Here is a 23752-nt window from a genome sequence, read left to right as displayed (position 1 = left end):
CCAGAATCCCCCTGCATCCCTTTCAAGTACTGGGGCCACAGGTGTGCAGCACCGAGCTTCCTTCTTCCCTTTGCCGTGTGTGCTTTTCTCTTTTCTTTCTCTTTCTCTCATTTTTGGAGACAGTTTCACTATGTAGCCCTGGTTGGCTGGGAGCTCACCGTAGAGATCAGGTTAGCCCCCAGACTCAGGGGCAATCCTCCTACCCCTCCTTCTGGAATGCTGGATTGCAACATGTGCAGCACACCCAGCCGTCCCTTCTTTTGTTGCTAGTTTTTGTTTTGTGGGCTGCTGTGTTTACAATTACCAGACTTATACTGTCACCCTTGCTTGGAGTTCCCGTGTTTGTAGTTCCACAGCCTGTATGCTAAGTTGAAACTAAACTGTTAGGCGGAGAGATGGCTCTGTAGTTAAGGGTACCAGCTGCTGTTGTAGAGGGCCTGGGTTTGGTTCCCAGCACCAACATGGTGGCTCACTACCCTCTGTAACTTCAATTCCAGGGGATCTAATGCCCTCTTCTGGCCTCCAGGGGCACTGCACACGTGTAGTGCAAGCATACATTCAGGCACACAACTCATACATACAACAAATGTTTCTTTAAAAATCCTAAACTGTGGGGCTGGAGAGATGGCTCAGTGGTTAAGAGCATTGCCTGCTCTTCCAAAGGTCCTGAGTTCAATTCCCGGCAACCACATGGTGGCTCACAACCATCTGTAATGAGGTCTGGTGCCCTCTTCTGGTCTGCAGACATACACACAGACAGAATATTGTATACATAATAAATAAATAAATATATAAAAAAATCCTAAACTGTTATTTATTTACTATCCCAACAGCATCTCACCCAGAAGTTACTAGGTTCTCAGGGGCAGTGAGCCCTGCACTACTGTCCCTCACAGACCCCCACACGGGGATGCCACATAGAAGCACTTGTGAGAGCCAGGCACAGTGGTCCATACTGTCTATAAATCCAAGCACTTGGGAGGTGGAGGCAGGAAGATCAGGAGGGCTAGGGCAACCTGAGCTACCTGAGACCTTGTCTCAAAATAAGCAAAGTCCCTGACAGAGACAGACAGACAAACTCCCAAACAAACAGAAGTACTTATTGGACAGAATAGTGTCATGTTAATAATGGAAAATTCTAATATATTTTCTTTTTTTTTTTTTTTTTTTTGGTTTTTCGAGACAGGGTTTCACTGTGGCTTTGGAGCCTGTCCTGGAACTAGCTCTGTAGACCAGGCTGGTCTCGAACTCACAGAGATCCGCCTGCCTCTGCCTCCCGAGTGCTGGGATTAAAGGCGTGCGCCACCATCGCCCGGCTATATTTTCTTTTTTAATTAGAAAAAATTAATGTGTGGGCTGGAGAGGTGGCTGGGGGTTAAGAGCATTGTCTGCTCTTCCAGAGGACCCAGGTTCAATTCTTAGTACCCACACGGCAGCTCACAACTGTGTGTAACTCCAGTTCCAGGGAATTTAATACCCTTACAAAGACATGTGTAGGCAAAACATCAATGCACATAAAATGAAAATAAATCACTAAAAAAATTTGTGTGTAGCCGGGCAGTGGTGGCGCACGCCTTTAATCCCAGCACTTGGGAGGCAGAGGCAGGCGGATCTCTGTGAGTTTGAGACCAGCCTGGTCTACAAGAGCTAGCAGGACAGGCTCCAAAACCACAGAGAAACCCTGTCTCGAAAAAAAAAAAAAAATTGTGTGTAAAAAAATTAGTGTGTGGCCGGGCGGTAGAGGCAGGCAGATCTTTGTGAGTTCGAGACCAGCCTGGTCTACAAGAGCTAGTTCCAGGACAGGCTCCAAAACCACAGAGAAACCCTGTCTCGAAAAACAAAAAAACAACAACAAAAAAATTAGTGTGTGTGTGTGTGTGCGCGCGTGTGTGCGCACACATGCCATGACATGCATGTGTCGGTCAGAAGACAGCCCTGTGGATTTGATTCTGTCCTGTCTTTAATTGGATTCCAGGGGTAACTCAGGTCATCAACCTTGTGCAGCAAGTCTTCATCCATGAAACCATCCCACCAGCCCTGATTCTAGTGTTTTGGGTGGACATTGCTAACTCCGTTGATTTGTGTCTTACAGGTGAAGCCCAGAGGCCTTCATCATGTCGGATGGGGATTATGATTACCTCATTAAGTTTTTGGCCTTGGGAGACTCTGGAGTGGGGAAGACCAGTGTGCTGTACCAGTATACAGATGGGAAATTCAACTCCAAATTTATCACCACAGTGGGCATTGACTTCAGGGAAAAGAGAGTGGTAAGTTCTACATCCTTCACAAGAATCTAATCTGTGTCAACACATTAACAGACCTACTTTGTTTGCTTTGTAGTACTTAAGCCAAAGGTTGGGACCTAAAATTAGTACAGGAAAGTGTGGCTGGGTGTTGCGGTGCACACCTTTATCCCAGCACTCTTGAGCTAGAGATGCGAAGATCTCCATGAGTTTGAAAGCAGCAGGGTCTACAAAGCAAGCAAGCAAACAAACAAACAGAAAGGGTGTTGTATTCAGGTCCATGGAAAGTAGCTAGGAATCTTCAGGATTCTCATATAAAACCTTCTGGACATGAGCCAGTGTGGCGCACACCTTTATCCCAACATTAGGAGGCAGGCAGATCTCTGTGAGTTAGAGGCCAGTGTGGTCTACAGAGCTAGTACAGGACAAGCTTTAAAGGTACACAGAGAAACACTGTCTCAAAATAAAACAAAACCAAAAAAAGGTGAAGAATTTATACATTCTGAAGAGAAACCAGAGTCTTGAAAAACCAAACAAAAAACTCCTTTGGACACAATTAAAGTGCATATTACTTTTTTTCCTTTTAAAAAATACTTATTTTTAATCATATATCTGATGTCTGTCCCTGTGAGTGTATGTTTGTTCTCTCTCTCTCTGTCTCTCTCGCTGTCTCTCCATTTTTCTCTCTTTCCTTTTCTCCTTCCCTCTCTCCTTCCTCCCTATTTCCCTTTCTTCCTCCCTCTTTCCCTCTCTCTCCCTCTGTCCTGCTCCCTGACCCTGTGTGCAGACTTTTACCTTGTATTGTTCTGAATAACACGGTAGCAATCTCAACCAGTGATGTTTCAAAAGCATGTCTAAGTGTTGGTGAACTAGCGTCACACCCTAGGGCTGACTGTGTGTGTTAGTGAGCTGGTGTCACACCCTAGGGCTGACTGTGTTGGTGAGCTGGTGTCACACCCTAGGGCTGACTGTGTGTTAGTGAGCTGGTGTCACACCCTAGGGCTGTGTGTATTGGTGAGCTGGTGTCACACCCTAGGGCTGTGTGTATTGGTGAGCTGGTGTCACACCCTAGGGCTGTGTGTGTTGGTGAATTGGTGTGACACCCTAGGGCTGTGTGTGTTGGTGAGTTGGTGTCACACCCTAGGGCTGAGGACAGGCCTGAGGATGGGCTCTCCAGGGACAAGCCTGGGGATGGGCTCTCCAGGGACGAGCCTGGGGATGGAGCTCTCCAGGGACAGGCCTGGAGATGGGGCTTTCTAGGGACAAGCCTGGAGATGGGCTCTTTAGGGACAGGCCTGGGGATGGAGCTCTTTAGGGACAAGCCTGAGGATGGAGCTCTCCAGGGACAGGCCTGGGGATGGGCTCTTTAGGGACAAGCCTGAGGATGGAGCTCTCCAGGGACAGGCCTGGGGATGGGCTCTCCAGGGACAGGCCTGGGGATGGGCTCTCCAGGGACAGGCCTGGGGATGGGCTCTTTAGGGACAGGCCTGGGGATGGAGCTCTCCAGGGACAGGCCTGGAGATGGGGCTTTCTAGGGACAAGCCTGGAGATGGGCTCTTTAGGGACAGGCCTGGGGATGGAGCTCTCCAGGGACAAGCTTGTGGTAGGTTTTTGAGGAAGCTTCCTGACAAACCTCCAAAGCTGTCTCGCCTGCTCCTGCAGTGGCTCTGGGGCAGAGGCTCTCACAGTAGTCATGGTGGTACATTTGTTGTTGGTTGTTTTGTTTGTTTGTTTGAGACAGGGCTTCTCTATGAAGTCTTGGAACTTGCTCTGTAGACCAGTCTGGCCTCCAACTCACAGAGATCCGTCTGTCTCTGCCTCCCGAGTGCTGGAATTAAGGGTGTGCACCACCTTTCCCAAAAAATAAAATAATTTTGAGAACCCTTTCTACAGATGAGATAAGGAAAAGCCACAGAAAGTCAGTGTTTCTTGAAGTGAGTGATTGCGGGGACACTGGGAGAAAGCAAGCTGACTGGTACTTTAGCATAAATCATTGTATTACTTACATATTTTGTAAAGTATTTCTAACATATAATGCACATACGTTTATTTATTTTTTATTTTAGCTGGGGCAGTGTTAGCAGACACCTTTAATCCCAGCACTCTGGAGGCAGAGGCAGGAGGATTTCTTTTTCCTTTAATTATTACTTGTTTGTTTGATGCAAAGGTGTCATATTCCCTGGAACTGGAGTTACAGACAGTTATGAGCTGCCATGTGGATGCTGGGAATTGAACCTGGGTCCTCTGGAAGAGTAGCCAGTGCTATTAACTGCTGAGCCATCTCTCCAACCCCCCAGGGGGATCCCTTGAGTTCAATGCCAGCCTGGTCTATAGAGTGAGTTCTAGGACAGCCTGGCTACACAGAGAAACCTACCTTGAAACTGCCTCCCCATCCCCAAAATCTAAAATAAATTGTTTTAATTGTTTTTTTAATTTTTGGGTTTTTTTTGGAGACAGGGACTTATAAATTCTTGGCTGGTCTCAAATTCAATTTGACATATATAGCTGAGGAAGACTTTTTTATCCTTCTGTTTCTCTCCTCCCAAGTGCTGGGATTGCAGCCATGTGCCACCATGCCTCGTTTTGTGGTGCTGGGGATGGATAGAGCTTCATGGATGCTGGGCAAGGCTCTACCAACTGAACTACATCTCCACCTAGGTAGATGTCTCAGTAGGAGGTACTGCTGCCCAAGTGTAGTTATTGCAACAAAGTACAAACCTGTTTGGGACTCAATTCTCTTGAGAAGGGTAGATGCTTTGGAGTTTGTGTTGAACAGAAAGTGAAGAAGAGCCCACCCATCTCAGAACCTCCCTTGGTTTTTCTCTGCTTTGATATTTTAGGTGTACAGAGCTAATGGACCAGATGGAGCTGTGGGCCGAGGCCAGAGGATCCACCTGCAGTTATGGGACACGGCAGGACAGGAGAGGTAAGCATGTCCTCCCCGGTGCTCTTGCCACACTGTCCTGGGCAGGCAAAGGGAGTCAATTGGCTCGTCTGCACCTGGTGATCTGGGCAGCCAGATCAGTCTGCGGGCAGCCTGAGGGGACAGCGATGGGTGTATTTTCTCTGCCATCAACAGAGATGGGAAGCTCCTTAAAATTAAACTTTTTTAGTTGGGACTCATTCTTTTTTTTTCTCCCATTTTAGGCTTTCCCCCATTGCCTTAGCTGTTTGCTCACCTGTAAGGGAGTCCTAAGGCTCCCTGCTTTGTTCTTATCTGATACGGAAGCCCAATGGAACATCTGGTTGGCATGACTTAATCAGGCCACAGGTTACTTAACTAAAATAAACGATGTCACATCTTGGTGCAAGGCTACTTTCAGGCAGCTACAACCCCCTTGAAGGATTTTTCCTCTGTGTGTGTGTGTTCTCCTGGGGTATGCAGGCACATGTGTGATGTGGGGCCCAAGGTTAACATCAGGACTCTTCTTTGATTGCTCTCTGCCTGACTCACTGAGGCGGGACTCTCACTGGAACCCAGTGCTCACAGACGCAGCTGGTCTGTAGCTTGTTTTGAGAATCCCACCTCTGTCTTCTGTGTGCTGGAGTTACACACTGGTCTGTGTAACTATGTCACTATGGTCTGCTATGCCCACCTGACATTTATGTGGGTTCTGCTTGTCAAGCTTGTATAGGAAACATCCTAACCACAGAGCCATCTCCCCAGCCCTCTTTAAAGGATTAAAAAAGAAAAGAAAAGAAAAGAAAAAAAAACACCATAGAAATTTTCAAGTGTACACAAAAGAGAAGAGGTTCAGCTGAATCCCTGTCACTTTACCCAGAGTCCGCAATCACTGTGCTGGGGCTAGTCTTATTGCACGCGGCCCCCTTATCACTTTTCTCCTCTCCCTCCCGTGTTACCTGGAGGGCAAATCTTAGATATCATGTCATGCCATCCGTTGCTATTTTGGTATGTATCTGTAAACAATGAAGACATTTGGTAAGAACACTGAATAAAATAATTGAGAAAAGGGCTGGAGAGAGGGCTCAGCAATTAAGAGCACTGACGGCTCTTCCAAAGGACCCGGGTTCAATTCCCAGCCACCACATGACAGTTCACAACTGTCTATAGCTTCCTGTTCCAAGGGATCTGACGCCCTCATACAGACATCCATGCAGACAAAACACCAGTGTACATATAATAAAAATAAATATATTTTAAAAATTGAGAAAAATCTACCATTTCTGAATAGCTGGTTAAAGTATACCATGTCCTTCTGTGGTGCCTGCCTGCTAGTGACCGACTGTGTATTTATGCATAGTGGGAGGAACCAACTAGAGGAAGAGCAGGGGCAGCAGGTAAAGCCTCGGCAGACTACCTGGGAAGAGTTGAGTCTTCCTCAGCACCATTCCCATCGTAGAGGCAATGAAATGGTTGTCAGAGAGGAGAGACTTCTACAGAGCCTAACATGAAGACCAAGGATTGCCTTGTAGGGGTGGGAGGAAAACATGCATGGCCTGCTAGCACTGTTGCTTTTGGCCCAGTGAACTCACGGTTGTCCAATGATTCCCTGGCTGAGACTGAGGTTACAAGGCAGTTCTCCAGTCCGTGGGGCTCAGTTTTCAATAACACGTTCTGTTCACATTGAAATCAGGGAGTGGTAAGCAGCCGTCTGGGAGAACAGCGTGGGAATTGTTGATGAATCTCTGTTGAAGGCGGAGGGTGTCACTGGTGGCTTTGCATCCCAGGAGTGTGGCCATGACTTAGTGACTGCCTGTTTTCATGCCTTAGGTTTCGTAGTTTGACCACTGCGTTCTTCAGAGATGCTATGGGTTTCCTGCTACTGTTCGACCTGACAAATGAGCAAAGTTTCCTCAATGTCCGAAACTGGATAAGTAAGTGCTGGGGTTTCCTGGGCCCTGCTCTGCTCCCTGAGTGTAGCTATGTTTATGTCTTTGGCTGAAAACAGCTCCGGGCCAAGGCTGGGAAGAGTAAGCTCTTCAGCTTACCGCTGCAGACTACTGCGCCCTCGAGCTACCTTCTCTTTGCTGGGGGTCCTTCCCTGTCTTCTCAGGAGGGGTCAGATGAGCTGATGGAATTGGATCACCATCTGTCTTCCTGGAGTTAAGGGACTGAGCAGGTCATGTCTAGAGCCATTCCCGATCCTGAGCCAGGATGAGTCCTGACAAAACTTTTAGGTAGTCTAAGCCTCCAAACTGATGCATTTCCCCTTTTTCCTTTTACCTTTATCTTCCACTCTGTTGTGAAGCCCTCCATCTTCCCTTCTTTCTGACCAGCTAGAGTTGTTTATTTTAGTTATTTATTTACATTTTAGCTTTATGCTTGTGAGTGTTTTACTTGCATGTCTGTACACTCATGTGCAGTGTCTGTGGAGGCTAGAAGTGGGCGTTGGATCCCCTGGCACTGGAATTACAGACAATTGTGAGCCACCATGCGGGTACTGGGACTAGTACCTGGGTCCTCTGGAAAAGCACCGGGTGCTTGTCACCACTGAGCCATTATTCCAGCCCCAAGTTATATTTATTTTTTAAAAACCTGGAAAGAAAGAACTCCCATGAAAACCATCTTAGCCGGACCATTTCCTCTCTTATTAATGACCGCTATTTTATTTTACTGTTCTAACACATATCCGATCTTTACCATATCTCACCTCAGGTTACAGGGGTTTAGGTACACCTAAAATTTCAGATAACTGATTAATTTACTTCATTACTTATTACTTCATAGTTTTCATACAAAATTTTATTTTTTTTATTTTATTTTATTTTTTTTTTAGTTTTTCGAGACAGGGTTTCCCTGTGGCTTTGGAACCTGTCCTGGAACTAGCTCTGTAGACCAGGCTGGTCTCGAACTCACAGAGATCCGCCTACCTCTGCCTCCCGAGTGCTGGGATTAAAGGCGTGCGCCACCACCGCCCGGCTTCATACAAAATTTTAGAGATGAGAACAATAACATCAGCTGGACATGGTGACACACTTTTAATCCCAGCACTTGGGAGGCAGAGGCAGGAGGATTTCTGTGAGTTCAAGCCAGTCTAGTCTATAGAGAGAGTTTCAGGACATCCAAGACTACACAGAGAAACCCTGACTGGAAAATCCTCCCTCCAGAGAAAGAGGGAGAGGGAAGGAGGGAGGAAGAGAGAGAGAGAAAGAGAGAGAGAGAGAGAGAGAGAGAGAGAGAGAGAGAGTCTCAGACTCACCAACGTAGACACTCTGAACTGTTACTTACAGAGTCTTAGAAGTGCTTTGGTTTATTAATTAAGCGTGTGTATGCATCTGAGTCTCTTGGAGGGTGGTCCACCCACATCCATGTTCCTGGTCAGTAGATGTTGCCTAGGACTAGAATTTGCATTTCCAGTAAGTTCTCAGGGGATGCTGAGGCTACTAGCCCACACACCTTACCCAGGGAGTCAGTGAATCAGTTAACCTTCCTTTGACGCTGCGATCATTTATGCATGAGGAAGCTAAGGAGGTCAGATAACTTCTGGGGAGGGGGTTTGGGGGACACAGCTAGTAACAGGTAAACAGACTCATGCTTCAACTCTAGGAGACACTCATAACCATGGTAGGGGACAGTGGAGGTGCCAAGAGAACACAGAAGAGACCTGGAGAGGAGACAATGGAGCAAATCCTAAAGGAAGTTGTGTCTGGGCATTAAAGGGTGTGGGAGCTGCACATTAACACCCGAGTAGAAGTAGTAGAAGAGTAGAAGAGGCCCAGCTTCTGCAGGAAACAGGGCAAGTCTGATCTTGCCTGGGCAGGTCTTGTGACCTAAATTGTCCCCTGAAGGCAAAAGACAGTGTCCTGATATTCAGGCCTGTGTGACTGCTTGGGGAGACTTCCTCCTCCTTCACCTTCTCTTGATAAGACCTGTGTGACCTGGCTTTGTGAGGAGGAACTGAAGTGTCAACACTCCTGAGCTCCGAGCTGATAGTGACAACACACACACACACACACACACACACACACACACACACACACACACACACGCACACGAGGTCATGCATGCCGAGACCTGTGATTGTGGAAGTTCAGCTACTGCTTTAACTTTGTTCTGGAGTGTGAGGAGAGACAAGTTGGGGTTTTTTCTCCTTCTTTGGAAGGTGGGGCTACTTAGCACCCTGGAGCTCTGTTTCTTTCTTCTTTTTAAAGATTATGTTTTTATGACTTTTTAAAACCTGGTGTCTGTGGGTAGGTGTATGTGAGTGCAGTTGCTTTGGGAGGCCAGTGTAGCTGCTGGTGCCGAGCCACCTGGAGTGAGTGGTAGGAACAGAACCCAGGTCCTCTGGAAGAGCAACATGTGCTCTTAACCACTGAGCCATTTCTCCAACCCATTATGAGTAGGGCTGTAGCACCCTTCTTCCCCTTGGCCTTGGTGACAGTCATTTTACTGTTTACTCTATGTTATCGAACCATAGTTTTTGTTTGTGTAAGACAAGGTCTCACTCTGTAGCCCAGGCTATCTCTGAACTCACAGAGCCTCTTCCTCAGCTTCCTGGGATTATAGGCACGCACCATCACACCCAGCTTCTTAATTGTTTTAGATAGCTTGGTTCTGCCTTAGGATGACACAGAAACATGAAAAGCATTTCACATGTCAGTGAAATATCTTATAAAAAGATATTTCTTAGGGCTGGAAATGCAGTACAGCTGGTGGGTGTTTGCTTAGGACACATGAAGCCTTGGTTACCATCTTGGTGCCGTATAAACTGCCGTGCACTACATACCTGTAATTCTAGCACCCAGGAGGTGGGAGCAGTCAGAGCTTCAAAGGCATCCTTGGCTATATAGTGAGCTTGGGGAATAAAGGACGTCTCAAAAAACAAAAAGAAGTTCTATACAACTATTACTACTGTTGAAAGAAATTTTTAAAAAGTGACAAACAGCCGGGCGGTGGTGGCGCACGCCTTTAATCCCAGCACTCGGGAGGCAGAGGCAGGCGGATCTCTGTGAGTTCGAGACCAGCCTGGTCTACAGAGCTAGTTCCAGGACAGGCTCCAAAGCCACAGAGAAACCCTGTCTCGAAAAACCAAAAAAAAAAAAAAAAATAAATAAATAAAATAAAATAAAAAAAAATTATCCAAAAAAGTGACAAACAGGGTTTAAGATTAGTAACACGTTGTGAGGCAGTGGGTAGAGAGGAGGTGGGGAGGGAAATGAATATGATCAAAAGACACTTATGAGTTCATCAAAGAACAAATTAAAAACCTTATAAACAGAAAGGACTTCAAAAGAAAATTGGAAGAATTCTTTTAAAGAGTTAATTTTATTTTATGTAAAAGTGTTTACCTGCTTGTATGTATGTGCACTATAAGCGCACAAATGCCTGTACAGGCCAGTAGAGGGCACCAGATCCCTGGGAACTGGAGTTGCAAGAGGTTGTGAGCCAACACATGGGTGCATGCCTTTAATCTTGGCACTCAGGAGGCAGAGGCAGGAGGATCTCTGTGAGTTGATCTCTGTAGCCTGGTCTACAAAGAGAGTTCCAGGATAGCCAGGGCTATGCAGAGAAACCTTGCCTCAGAAAAAAAAAAAAGAGTAACAACACACACACCCCCAAAAAAGTAACAGTTGTAAATGTTTATTAATAAAAAACAAAAGATTAGCAACACACAGGGCCAGGGAAATGGCTCAGTGTTTAAGGGTCCTGACTCGTGTTGCAGAGGACCCATGTGTTGGCTCACAACCTCTTGCAACTCCAGTTCCCAGGGATCTGGTGCCCTCTACTGGTCTGTACAGGCATTTGTGCGTTTATAGTGCACATACATACAGGCAGGTAAACACTTTTACATAAAATAAAATTAACTCTTTAAAAGAATTCTTCCAATTTTCTTTTTTTTTTTCTTTTTTTCTTTTTTTTGGTTTTTCGAGACAGGGTTTCTCTGTGGCTTTGGAGCCTGTCCTGGAACTAGCTCTGTAGACCAGGCTGGTCTCGAACTCACAGAGATCCGCCTGCCTCTGCCTCCCAAGTGCTGGGATTAAAGGCGTGCGCCACCACCGCCCGGCTCCAATTTTCTTTTGAAGTCCTTTCTGTTTATAAGGTTTTTAATTTGTTCTTTGATGAATTCATAAGTGTCTTTTGATCATATTCATTTCCCTCTCCACCTCCTCTCTACCCATCTAAATTAATTTTTCCCCCTTCCCTTCTCCCTCCACCCCCCTCAAAACCAGCCCATGTGTTGACTGATTCTGGGTGTGGGGCCTGCCCTGGAGAGCAGTCAATATACCAGGTGTCACTCCTTGGAGAAAACCAACTCTCCCTCCCATCAGCAAACAAGTGCCCACAGTTCTCTAGGTAGGAGTGGGACTCCAGCCCCCTCCTTCATGGCGGAATTTTGAGTGGTGTGAGCCCGTGTAGGTCTTGTGTGTGCCATCCCAATCTGAGTTCATACGTACGTCTGTCCTGCCGAGTCTGGAAAATACTGTTTCCTTGAAGTCATCTACTACCTCCACCTAGCTCTTGTTATCTTCCCAGCTCCTCTTCTACACATATCCCGGAGCCTTGGGGAGAGTGGTGCGGCACAGACGTTCCATTTAGGGCTGAGCATTCTGATTCTGTTATTCACAAGACAGATATTTTATGATCTGCGTGTGCACATACACACACACACACACACACACACACACACTTTTAAGGGTTACCATAGTCTCTCTGATATAAACATACTGGAGTGTTTATTAAGGACAGGAATAATAATTCATTCAGTTTTAAAGATTATAGTACTGGTGCTTTGAGATATTCTATTGGCTCTTCACCCCTGTATATGCACTAGTGGTTTCCAGAAGCACTTTTACGTGTATTTTCTATTGCTCGCATGCTTACATTATAACGACATGTAACAAGCTTTCCTGTACCATAGGCCAGCTACAAATGCACGCATACTGTGAAAACCCGGATATAGTGCTGTGTGGAAATAAGAGTGACCTTGAAGACCAGCGGGCAGTGAAAGAGGAGGAAGCCAGGGAACTCGCAGAGAAGTATGGGTGAGTATTCCTGCGGCGTGTGAGCATCTGAAATGACAACGCGAGAACTTAAAGTAAGCCGCTTATGGCCTTGAGAGGTTGTGTCTCAGTGGGACTTAGAAAAGAAACAGGGGTAGGGCGTCCTCTGCTATCTTTGTCTCCCTTTGTCAATCCCTTGGAATTTGTAGGAAAAGAGCCTTGAGTGTGGATATGCTGGCCGCAGGGCCTTCTGTCCAACATGCAACAGAGTAATCTTTATGTATTTTCCTATTTCCTTACTTACCCATTTGTTTGTTTATTTATTTATTTTGAGGCAGGGGTTCTCTGTGTACTAGTCTTGGCTGTCCTCACCTACTCACTCTGTAGACCAGGTTGGCCTTGACCTCAGAGATCCTCTGCTTCTGCCTCCTGAGTGCTGGGATTAAAGGTGTGAGCAGTCACCCCTGCCCCTGCCACCACCACCTGGCTAACAGAAGACTCTTAGAATAAGGAAATCCTCTGTGCTCAGCAAGGAAATGTCAAAACCACTTTACATACCTTGTTGCCGAGTCCTGGCAATTGGGAAGGCCTCGCTGGGTATCACAGAGCAGGTGTTGACTTTGGGGAGGAGGTGAAGATGCCCTTTGGTTTAGGCTGATTTTTGAGTGGCGGGTCAGAAACTCTCTTCCTTTTTCAGCTCTTGTAGGAGGTTCACAGGGGGCACCACGGGGGGAGGGTGGACTTCTCCTGACTTATGAGAATGCAAATGTAGAAAAAGTAGGAGGCAGGGATGGAGCGATTGCTCTGCAGTTAGAGCGCTTGCTCCACAATCACAAGGACCAACGTTTGGACCTGTCACCCACGTCACAATCTGGGTGTCTGGTGGATGCCTATAACCCCAGCTCAAAAGGAAGCAAAGACAGAATCACCCATTGCTAGGGCTTGCCGGCTCTGTTCTTCCGTGGTCTGATGGAGGTTCAGAAGGGACTAAAGGATGGGACTGACCTAGAGGGTGAAGGCGGGGAATGAAAGGTTAAGTTGGCCAGGCGGGAAGAAGCCAGACTCTGGGGGGCTTTGACTCTCTGCCAAGGAGACAGGGAGCTGGAGGCTTTTGAGCACCGAAAGGTGTTACACTCTTCCAGGCCTGCTTGGGAACTGCAGGTGAGGTAAGATGGAGGACGGGTGAAACACTGGTAAGGGGTGGGCAGTGATTTGTGGGGTGGTCAGGAGCTGGATTCCTGGGAAAGGAAAAGAGGGGTACAGGAGAGAAGACACAGGGTGGGGCGGGGCATGACTTCAATTCCCGCAGCCCTGCTGGCTTACTCTGGCAAGGAGATGCAGTGAGATGCCGAGCGAGATGCGGAGCGTTTCATGCCCGGTCCTCCCTAACCAAAGATCAAATTCTGGGAAATGCTCAGCCTGGCCACAGCGGCGTGTGGGGGGCCTGGGCACTGGTGACCTTAACAGCTTGCCACGTGGTTTTCTTATGCAGCTATCGTGACCAACCGGCCTACTTGGGAGATTCTGAGCTAGAGGCTGGCAGAGCTCATAGGCAGTTCCGGTATCCCCCACCTCCCCCTTGAGAGTCACTCAAATAGTGTGGAAAGGAAATGGGGGTGGGGTAGGGGAAGGAGCAAACCCCACAAGTCAGACTTGAGCGCCGAAGGGAGGCTGTTTTGCAAGGAGATAAGGAGGAAGTCAGCTGTGAAGCAATACAGGCAGTGGTTATTACCCATGCTTTTGAGATGTGAATGAAAAAGTGGGCGGACGAGAATAATCTTTCAACAAACATTTCTCAAGCACCTGCGCAGTAGAAGGATCAGCCCCTTTCTCGTTACTCCATTTTGGGTCTCAGGAATCTGCAGTCTGTCTGGCATCAGAGTTCTGTTTTGTGTTGTACTAGGGTTCTGAGTTATGTGGGGACTGTCTTTCCCTGTGTCCGTCCAGCATGTGCTGGCCATAGAAAACACCACAAAGATGAGTTGAGTTAAAATGAGAAGAGTTTTTTGTTTGTTTTATTAAGGGTTTTATTGTTTTGTACTACTAGGAATCAAAGCAAAGGTTCACACTTACCAGGTGAGCATTCTGCCACTAAGCAATGCCACAGCCCCACCCCACCCCCATGAGAAGAGGTTTCTGTTGTTTTTAAGACAGGGTTTCCCTGCATAGCTTTGGAGCCTGTCCTGGGACTAACTAGCTCATGTAGACAATGCTGACCTCGAACTCACAGAGATCCACCTGCCTCTGCCTCCTGAGTGCTGCGATTAAAGGCATGCCCCACCACTGGCCTACTTGAGAAGAGGTTTTACTTGACGAGGGTAAAGGAATGGTTGGAGAAGAGAGGAAAGGGATGGAGACAAGAATGTGCTCCTTTAATCACAGGAAATAGTTGGTGGAGGTGATAAGCTATTTTGGCTGCTTTATTCAGAATGGAGGAAACCAAGAAGATGGTGAATGGGACGAAAGGACAACTGAGTGACACACTGGTATGCTGTGCAGGTGATTGGCCACAACTGAGTGACACACTGGTATGCTGTGCAGGTGATTGGCCACAACTGAATGACACACTGGTGTGCTGTGCAGGTGATTGGCCACAACTGAGTGACGTACTTATGTGCTGTGCAGGTGATTGGCCACAGATCTGAGATGAGGACTCTATACCCCTTGCTGGTTAGCGATGAGGGAAGGTGCCCAAAGTTTCTACAATGAAAGCTCAGTTGGAAATCTTGATTCATGCTGAGAAGTGATGGTGCACGTCTTTAATCCCTATACTCAGGCCAGTGGATCTCTGTGAGTTCGAGGCCAGCCTGGTCTACAGAGCAAGTTCCAGGACAATCAACCAGGAACAGAAAAACTGTCTTAAAATAACAAAACCAAACCTTTATTCACAATGTCAGTGGAAGATAGCAGACATTAGTACAGATCTTGTTTTGGATTTCAGGAGTCTGAATTTAGCAGTGCCCTGTCTCGACTCTGGACTGGGTAACGTGTCTGCATCATTTGGTCCCTGATCAATCGTTTGGCATTTTTGAGTTGAGAAAGAAATTAATGGGGGCTGGAGTGATGGCTCCGTGGTTAAGAGCACTTGTTCCTCTTGCAGAGGACCGGGGTTTGATTCCCAGCACCCACTTGGTAACATACAACCAGCCATTCATAACTCCAGATCCAGGGAATCTAGTACCCTCTTCTGATTTCCTCAGGCACACATATGGTATACAAATATATATACACACACACACACACACACACACACACACACGCCGGGCAGTGGTGGCGCACGCCTTTAATCCCAGCACTTGGGAGGCAGAGGCAGGCGGATCTCTGTGAGTTCGAGACCAGCCTGGTCTACAAGAGCTAGTTCCAGGACAGGCTCCAAAGCTGCAGAGAAACCCTGTCTTGAAAACCAAAAAAAAAAAAAAAAAGGAGGGGGGGGGCTGGAGAGATGGCTCAATGGTTAAGAGCACTGGCTGCTCTTCCAGAGGTCATGAGTTCAATTCCCAGCAACCACGTGGTGGCTCACAACCATCTATAATGAGATCTGGCGCCCTCTTCTGGCAAATGGGCATACATGGAGGCAGAATGTTGTATGCATAATAAATAAATTAAAAAAATATGAGCAAAAAAAAAAAGTTTCCAGTTTTGTCAGTAAATAAACAATAGAAAAGAAGTCAGATGATTGGGGACTCTGCCCTGCGGATATCCTGGTGGAGATCTGCAAATGAGACAGTCTCTTGATGGGAAGCTGCTGTCATTTTGTTTACTTGATGTTTTTATTTTCAAATTGTGATGAGTCGTCTGGGTGGTGATGATCCACACCTTTAAACCAGCACTCAGGGAGCAGAGGCAGGTGGGTCTCTGAGTTTAAGGTCAGCCTGGTCTACAGAGTTCCAGGACAGCTAAGGTTACATAGAGAAACCTGTCTTGAGAAACCTAAATAAATAAATAATGAAATTGTGCTGAGTATTCTTTCTGCATGTGATTTTTAGAGACAGGGTTTCTCTGTGTAGCAGCCTTGACTGGCCAGGAACTCACTTCTTTAGACCAGCCTCAAACTTTAGACTGGCCTCAAACTCAGAGAGCCGCCTGCCTCTACCTCCTGAATGCTGGCATTAAGGTGTGCTCCACCATGCCCAACTGTGATGAATCTATTTGTATGAGCACATGAAAAGTTGTCTGTGTCTTCACAAAGTCCAAACATTTAACAAGGGGCCATGTGTAGGTGGATCTCAATATCAACCATCTCTTCTCATACAGCTCCAAGGCAGTGCTGCTTTAGCACCATCATGTGGCCAGAATGGGTAGTGCCAGTTTTCTCTGGTTAAAGTAATGATCCTTTTGAATTGATGCCTAGATACCTAAACTTTTTTGTTTTTTGTTTTTTTTTTTTCTAGACAGGGTTTCGCTGTAGCTATCAAGCCTGTCCTGGAACTAGCTCTTGTACACCAGGCTGGCCTCGAACTCACAAAGATCTGCCTGCCTCTGCCTCCCGACTGCTGGGATTAAAGGCGTGCACCACCACCACCTGGCTGACTGTGATTTTTTAAATTGCCTTTCCAAATGTATAAAATATCCAAGGCTGGAGAGATGACTCAGTGCTTAAAAGATCTACTGCCGGGCTGGAGAGATGGCTCAGTGGTTAAGAGCACCATCTGCTCTTCCAGAGGTCCTGAGTTCAATTCCCAGCAACCACATGGTGGCTCCAAACCATCTGTAATGAGATCTGGCGCCCTCCTCTGGCGTGTGGGTATACATGGAGGCAGAAAGTTGTATACATAATAAATAAATAAATTAAAAAAAAAAAAAAAGATCTACTGCCCTTAGAGGAACAGAATTTGGTCTCTAGTTGGCTCACAACTGTCTGTAATGTCAGTTCCTGGGATCCAGCACCTTCTTTTGTCCTTATAGGCACCTGCACTCACATGCATACACACATATGCACACATACATAATTAAAAATAACAAAAGTCTTTTTAAAAGTATAAAAAATTAAGCCAGGAGTTGTGGTACACATCTGCAATCCAAATAGTGCATAGGCTGAAGCAGGAGAATTGTGAATTTGAGGCTAACTTAGACTACATAGAAAACTCAAGATCCATTTGAGTTATCTAGTTAAACTGTGTCTCAAAAACCAGAAGGTTAGGTGGCTGTTGCTCGGTGGTAGATCCAACAGGACATTTCCTAGTCTAACAGGGGCTATGGGACATATGAGGACATATATGGGAGGACACACTTATACTTCTGTCATTTATTAGCTGAATGACCCTTTAAGGATTATTAACTTCTCCAGGAAGTGGCAAGGAAGTAACGGAAGTGTGTGTAGGGGGAGTGAGCTGCAAGCATCACTGCATGGAAATGGGTGAGGTAAAAAGGAGAGCTCAATTCAGCTCGACTTAGTAAGCGGTGCTGGCTAAAACTTCTGGAGTCTGACCCCAGATGGTTTGCTGTAAGCATATTTAAATGCAATACGATTTGGGAAAGTTTCTTGGTGTTTACAATCCCTGGTGCACAAGGAGGCGTAATTACATCACACTCAACTCAAAGTACTTGTTATTTCTTTCAAGAAGATGGATTCTAGAGATACATATATAATGTAGTTTAAGGGCTTAGGGAAGGTCTGGCTAGTCACTTGGTCTATAAAATACATGTGGCATTTCCCTCAAGGATGTGTTCTATTGACTGAGAAACAAGGTAAAGATAGAGAATCTGGGATTGTAAAACTTTAAGACAATTCTGAAGCCATTTCTTTTTTTTTTTTTTTTTGTTTTTTTCGAGACAGGGTTTCTCTGTGGTTTTGGAGCCTGTCCTGGAACTAGCTCTTGTAGACCAGGTTGGTCTCGAACTCACAGAGATCTTCCTGCCTCTGCCTCCCGAGTGCTGGGATTAAAGGCGTGCGCCACCACCGCCTGGCTCTGAAGCCATTTCTGACAATTCTGAATCCTCTCAGCCTCCTTCCCTGGGAACCAAGGACCTAACAGCTACACATGCACATACGTTCTCCAGAAATTAGGGCAAGATAATCTTTAAGATGTTGACTCAGTTTCTGAACAATTACCCATACACGTATGTTTTGATTCAGTCCCCTGGGAAACGGGGTCAAAATGACCTCTTACCTCATCTGATCTGGCAATAGCTCTCCAGCCAATTATTGGTAATAGCCCTTTCGAATAAGCCAGTCATAATAGTCAAAGAACAACCCCCTTGCTTCTGTGGCCTTCTCCTTTAAAAGTAGCCTGTACCAGCTACTTGAGGTCTCTTGGCTTCCTGAATGCTGAGGGACCCTGTCATGACAGAATTAATAAAATCCTCATGCTTTTACATCAGCTGTGGTGTGAGGGGTGGTCTCTGGGGGCAACTCCTCCTAGGTGTTTGAACTCTAGGGTCCAACAGGATAAACAGTCTGGGGGGACTTGGGTGACGTCTAGCTCCATAGATAGCAAAATTCACCAGGTCATTAACAACATCCACTCCTGACCTTCTGGGTGGTAAACAGTTGATACACCTTCTTCTTTGAAAAGAAACCTCTGCATGCTTAACATGGTTTTGCTAGTGATCTGTGGGTGCAAGGACTTTTATATTCCTAACACTAGCGAAGTTGAAGCCTCCCTCCCTCCCCGGCTTCTCCTATTCTCTTACATCTTCTGAGTTGTTTTGTTTTGTTTTGAGACAGGGTCTAAAGCAGTCCAGGCTTTCTTCAAATTTACTGTGTTGTGAGGCTGCCCTTGAACTTGTGATCCTCCTGCCTCTACCTCCCAAGCTAGGATTACAGGTGTGCACTACTATACCTGGCTCTGCCTTCTCTTAGAAAAACACTGGGTCTATTTTCTGGGGCAGATATCAGTGGTTGCTTAGACAACATTCTTACCCTACCCCCTCCCTCCTCATAGAAGTCCAGTTTTCATACGCTCTGCCTCAGGACGACTTAACTGTTGGAGAGAGAGAGAAGTGCAAACCTGGCCCTGCATTGATTGCTTAAGCTACTTACAATGATCTCATTCCTTTAAGCTGGAGTTTGTCTTAGGCAGGCTCTGGTAAATGATACCATTTTGAAGAATGAGATATGAAGGTTTGAAAGAGACACATACTGGACTGGAATCCATTTTCCTTGTAATTTGCCACATTGAATTAGGAACATGGGAATAGTGTTGCCTCCTCTCTGGTCCCTATTGAAGCCATACTGTTGTCATGTATATTTATCCTAAAATTATTCTCTAAATTGTGAATGGCTAAAAAAATTATGGACAAAGGTCGTTGTCCCCCCCTTCCACATTGTCATCTGAGTTTTTTCCTGTCCTTCCAGAATCCCCTATTTTGAAACTAGTGCTGCCAACGGGACGAACATAAACCAAGCAATTGAGATGCTCCTGGACCTGATAATGAAGCGGATGGAACGGTGTGTGGACAAGTCCTGGATTCCAGAAGGCGTGGTGCGATCCAACGGCCACACTTCTGCAGATCAGCTAAGTGCGGAGAAGGAGAAGGGGCTGTGCGGCTGTTGAGACAGCCTCCAGGTGTGCACTGCAGCGGCCCAGAGCTCCTGCCTGTGAGCTGTGCAGCAGAGATCCAGCGCACCGTGAACAACAGCGAATAACACTGTATCGAATGCCAATTGCTTCTCCTTGTCTCCAGTAGACATTAACTCAGCATCCGTTTGTAACTTGTTGCAGCTTTAAGGTATCCAAGAATTGGGAGAACTATTTCACAGAGCCAAAAGTGCCTTGTAAAGCCTAGGCCCGTGGTGGCAGGTCATTCAGGGATTCAAGAGTTTGCAGCCAGGAAAGGTTGCATCTGCTGTGTAGAATGCTGACGGCACCGCCACCTGCCGTAGCACAGATTGACCTGGAGTCTCATTAGAGTCTCGTTAGAAGCATTGGGATCTCTGGGCAATGAAAGACTAATCCAGATTTAAAAATCCACACCGTAGTTGATCTTCTAGAACACTTGAATGCTAATATTATGTACACGCTGGACCAATGTCTTTCGGTGCACTGTCTTTGACACAATTTGTCAAAGGGAAGGCTTACGTTAAAATTACAGCCATATCTGTAGACTGGGTTGCCTATAGGTGTGGTGGTGGCGGGTAGGGTTTGTAGGACAGGGGTGGGTGAAGTAATGGAAGCCAGTGAAGTCAGATTTCCTGGCTCTTGGCTTCAGGGTCATGGAGACTCAGGTGTTTATTTGTGGTCTGTTGGTTCAGTCCACGGCTGAGCATAGCTGGTGCTTCTGCTGTATGCATGCTAAGAAACGATTTCTTGCTTTTCTCTTCATATTTATATTTTTGTCTGGCATCTTCAGGCTGTAGTTTCATTTGTCGATGCCTAATCAGACTTTACCTTCAGGCTGGGTGTCGTTGCTATTTCCCAGTTTGTTTTCTCTCCCATTAGTGTAATCGAAGGTATTTCTTTTTAATTAAAACACATGCTTATTTGCTATCTGGAGGGAGAGCAGCATCTGTATTTAAAAAGTCGCGTTTGTATGCTAGTTTAGGAAAAGTGTTTCGTCGCCTGTACTTTCATTGGGAATGTGGGCATTTGTGTACTTGTGTATCTTGCCAAGACCTTGTGTTGTGCTCTATTGCCTCAGTATCTTCTTGCCCAAAAACGGTGGTTTAAAATGTTCTACATAGCCAGGTGGTGGTGGCGCATGCCTTTAATCCCAACACTCTGGAGGCAGATCTCTGTGAGTTCAAGGCCAACCTGGTCTACAAGAGCTAGTTCCAGGACAGGCTCCAAAGCCACAGAGAAACTCTGTCTTGAAACAAAACAAAACAAAAAATATGTTCTTCATAGAATCTACTTCTTCAGGCCTAAGGTATTTCATTCAGAGCAAAATTCTTTTAAAGAGGCTTAAAAAAAAGTAAACCAAAATTCCCAAAGAACTTCACCAAGGGGAAAAAAAAACCCACCAATTATAATTTTAAAAAGTAAAAACTGTGGGTTTTTTTTTTGACACTAATTGTTTGGCAGAACTTGTAATAGTTGTAATTAGTAAAACAAATATAAAGGAAAATGTTCGCGTGGTAGTTTTCAAGTAACAAAGTCTCACTATGTAGCCCTAGCTGTCCTGGAACTCCTTTGTAGCTCAGGCTGGCATCAGACTCACAGAGATTCGCCCCCCTCTGCCTCCCCAAGTGCTGGGATTAAAGGTGGAGCCATCACCCAGTTAGTGACAGCTCATGCCTTTAATCCCAGCGCTCTAGAGGCAGAGGCAGAGGCAGGCGGATCTCTCTGAGTTTGAGGGCAGCCTGGTCTAGAGCTAGTTCCAGGACAGCCAGGGTTAACACTGAGAAACCCTGTTTTGGGAAGAAAAAAAAAAGACCCCTCCACCCAAAAAAAGGTGGAGCCATCGTACCCACCAACCCTTAAAAGGCTTTTTTAAAATTCAACATCCATCATTTATTGTCATTGTCCTTGATCTCCTCTCCAGCAAAATCAGCCGCAGCTACTAAGCTTTTTCTGTCACTGAAATGAAGGATTCTTTGAAACACCAAAGTTGTCATTAAGGCCTTTGCTTCTGCCTGTGTCTGAACTGTGTCCTGTGTTTGAAGGGGCAGGCCGTACATAGCAGTGCCTTCCAAAGTTACCCTAACACTTCAGTGGAGTTTATCCCCTTCTAAATGTTCTGTTGTGAATAAAATTAATGCTCGCATAATGCTGCTTTCAAGAAGTAGATCCACAGTGAGATGCAAGTCTTGTTGGCTCCAAACCCGGCGCAGGGTTAAGTGTGTGTGATAGACACCCACACAAGAACTGCCTTTGTCTGTTGGAAACAAAGAACCCCAAAAACCTGTATTCTCTTTGAAAATGGTTTAAATTTGATATAAAATAGCCATATTTTTTGTGTTAATGTATTTTTCTATTTGGAAATCTGTATAAAAAGCAAATGCTCTTCAGTGAACTTTGTGCCAATTAAACAATAATAAAAAAATGAACGCGGTACAGTCTCTTTTTGTGTGAACATTTCAGACTATGAATTGTAATGCCAAAGGAATCCAAATTCAGGAACATAGAGTTCATGAGATGCCCATTGAGGGGCCTGGTCCAAACAACATCCTGGTAACATAGTTGAAAATGTTTTCTGGGACAATTTTATTCATTTATTTCGTGTGTGTGAATGTTTGCCTGAATGTATGTCTGTGTACTAGGTGTGTCCAGTGTCCTTGGAGGCCGGAAAGGGGCATCAGATCCTTTCGGACTAGAGCCACAGACAGTTGTTGTTCAGGTGGAAGCTCCACCCCAGCCCCTGGCATCCATAGACCCAAAGAGTCTGGAATGTTCTGGTGGAGCTTCCACTCCAAGCCCCCTCCCCCATCTCTCTTCAAACCCTATTGCATCTCAGAAGGTCTGCCAAATGATGACCCCCTCCTCCAGAGATGCTCAAGACCATGCCCACAGTGGTATTGGAACTGTTCCCCAAAAAACAGACACGTGTTTTTTCAGTCTCTCTTTCCTGTCTCCTCTCTGGAGGACTGGAAAATCATCTGGGAGCATTTTACCCATTAAGCTTGGTCTTTGTTTGTTTGTTTTTTGAGACAGGGTTTCTCTGTAGCTTTGGAGCCTCTCCTGGAACTAGCTCTTGTAGACCAGGTTGTCACAGCCACCCTCGTCCCACAACGATGACGCGACCACCGGAGCTCTTCTCACTGCAGTTTATTCCAGGACTTTATTCACTTTTTCTCTCTCTTCCCCTCTCTCCTCTCTCTCTCCTTTTCCTCTCTCTTTCTCTCTCCTTGACCTCTCTCCCCGGGCAAACCTCTCCCAGCCCTTAAGTAGGCATGGGCTGCCAATCCCCGATTGCCAGGTGGGCACTGCCCATAGATTCACGCATATGCAAGCAGCTGATGATCATTGCGTGATCAGGCATAAGTCAGACTTTAGCCATAGGAGTTGATCATACATCTCCATCAGGTGTGATTCCATGCAGCTTGCTACACTAGGCTGGCCTCGAACTCACAGAGATCCACCTGCCTCTGCCTCCTGAGTGCTGGGATTAAAGGCGTGCGCCAGAATATTGTATACATAGTAAATAAATATTTATAAAAAAAATGGGCTGGAGAGATGGCTCAGTGGTTAAGAGCATTGCCTGCTCTTCTAAAGGTCCTGAGTTCAATTCCCAGCAACCACATGGTGGCTCACAACCATCTGTAATGAGGCCTGCAGGCATATACGCAGACAGAATATTGTATACATAATAAATAAATATTTATAAAAAAAAATAAAGGCGTGCGCCACTACTTCCTGCCAAACCTAGCTTTTTTCTAAAGGATTGGTCTGGTCTGATTTGGTTTGCTGCATAGGCAGAGAGGCTTATTGGGGTACAGAAACTTTTCATCTGGAGGTCCTACCAGCTTGGGCCACATGGTGGAAAACACCCTTCCTGCCCACACTTGTCCTCCACCAGGCTAAAATCGGCTTTCAACTGTGTAAATTGTCCCTTCCAAGTCACTGCCTTAGAAGCCCTGGGCCTCTTCCGATTTTCAGGATGTCTTGCCAAAGATGTGGGCGTGCCAGGCCCATGACCAGGACAAACACCTGCCTTTGCCCCTTGGGAGTCCCTTCTTCAGATATTCTGTTCAAGGGACTATCCCACAAACGCTCTCTTTGACCTAA

At 46.1% G+C, this 23752-nt stretch overlaps 1 protein-coding gene across 2 annotated transcripts in view; it reads left to right on the top strand.

Annotated features, from left to right (window-relative positions):
• Rab27a (RAB27A, member RAS oncogene family) overlaps positions 1-22053 on the top strand; it is a 51945-nt gene extending 29892 nt beyond the window's left edge. Inside the window, exons 2-7 of one of the 2 annotated variants that reach the window (XM_075965286.1) lie at positions 2093-2267; positions 5084-5169; positions 6976-7079; positions 12065-12188; positions 19444-19686; positions 19728-22053. In XM_075965286.1, the coding sequence (XP_075821401.1) occupies positions 2115-2267; positions 5084-5169; positions 6976-7079; positions 12065-12188; positions 19444-19642 (666 nt within the window). In that variant the 5' untranslated portion in view covers positions 2093-2114 and the 3' untranslated portion in view covers positions 19643-19686; positions 19728-22053. Of the gene's footprint in view, positions 1-2092; positions 2268-5083; positions 5170-6975; positions 7080-12064; positions 12189-19443 lie in introns of both variants that reach the window. The other variant, XM_075965285.1, reaches the window with a different exon arrangement.
• The last annotated feature ends 1699 nt before the right edge of the window (positions 22054-23752 follow it).

This window comes from Microtus pennsylvanicus, chromosome 3, assembly GCF_037038515.1.
Source record: "Microtus pennsylvanicus isolate mMicPen1 chromosome 3, mMicPen1.hap1, whole genome shotgun sequence".
NCBI classification, from domain to species: domain Eukaryota; kingdom Metazoa; phylum Chordata; class Mammalia; order Rodentia; family Cricetidae; genus Microtus; species Microtus pennsylvanicus.
Note: the sequence above shows the minus strand (reverse complement) of the source record. Positions and strands in the feature narration are given on the sequence as shown.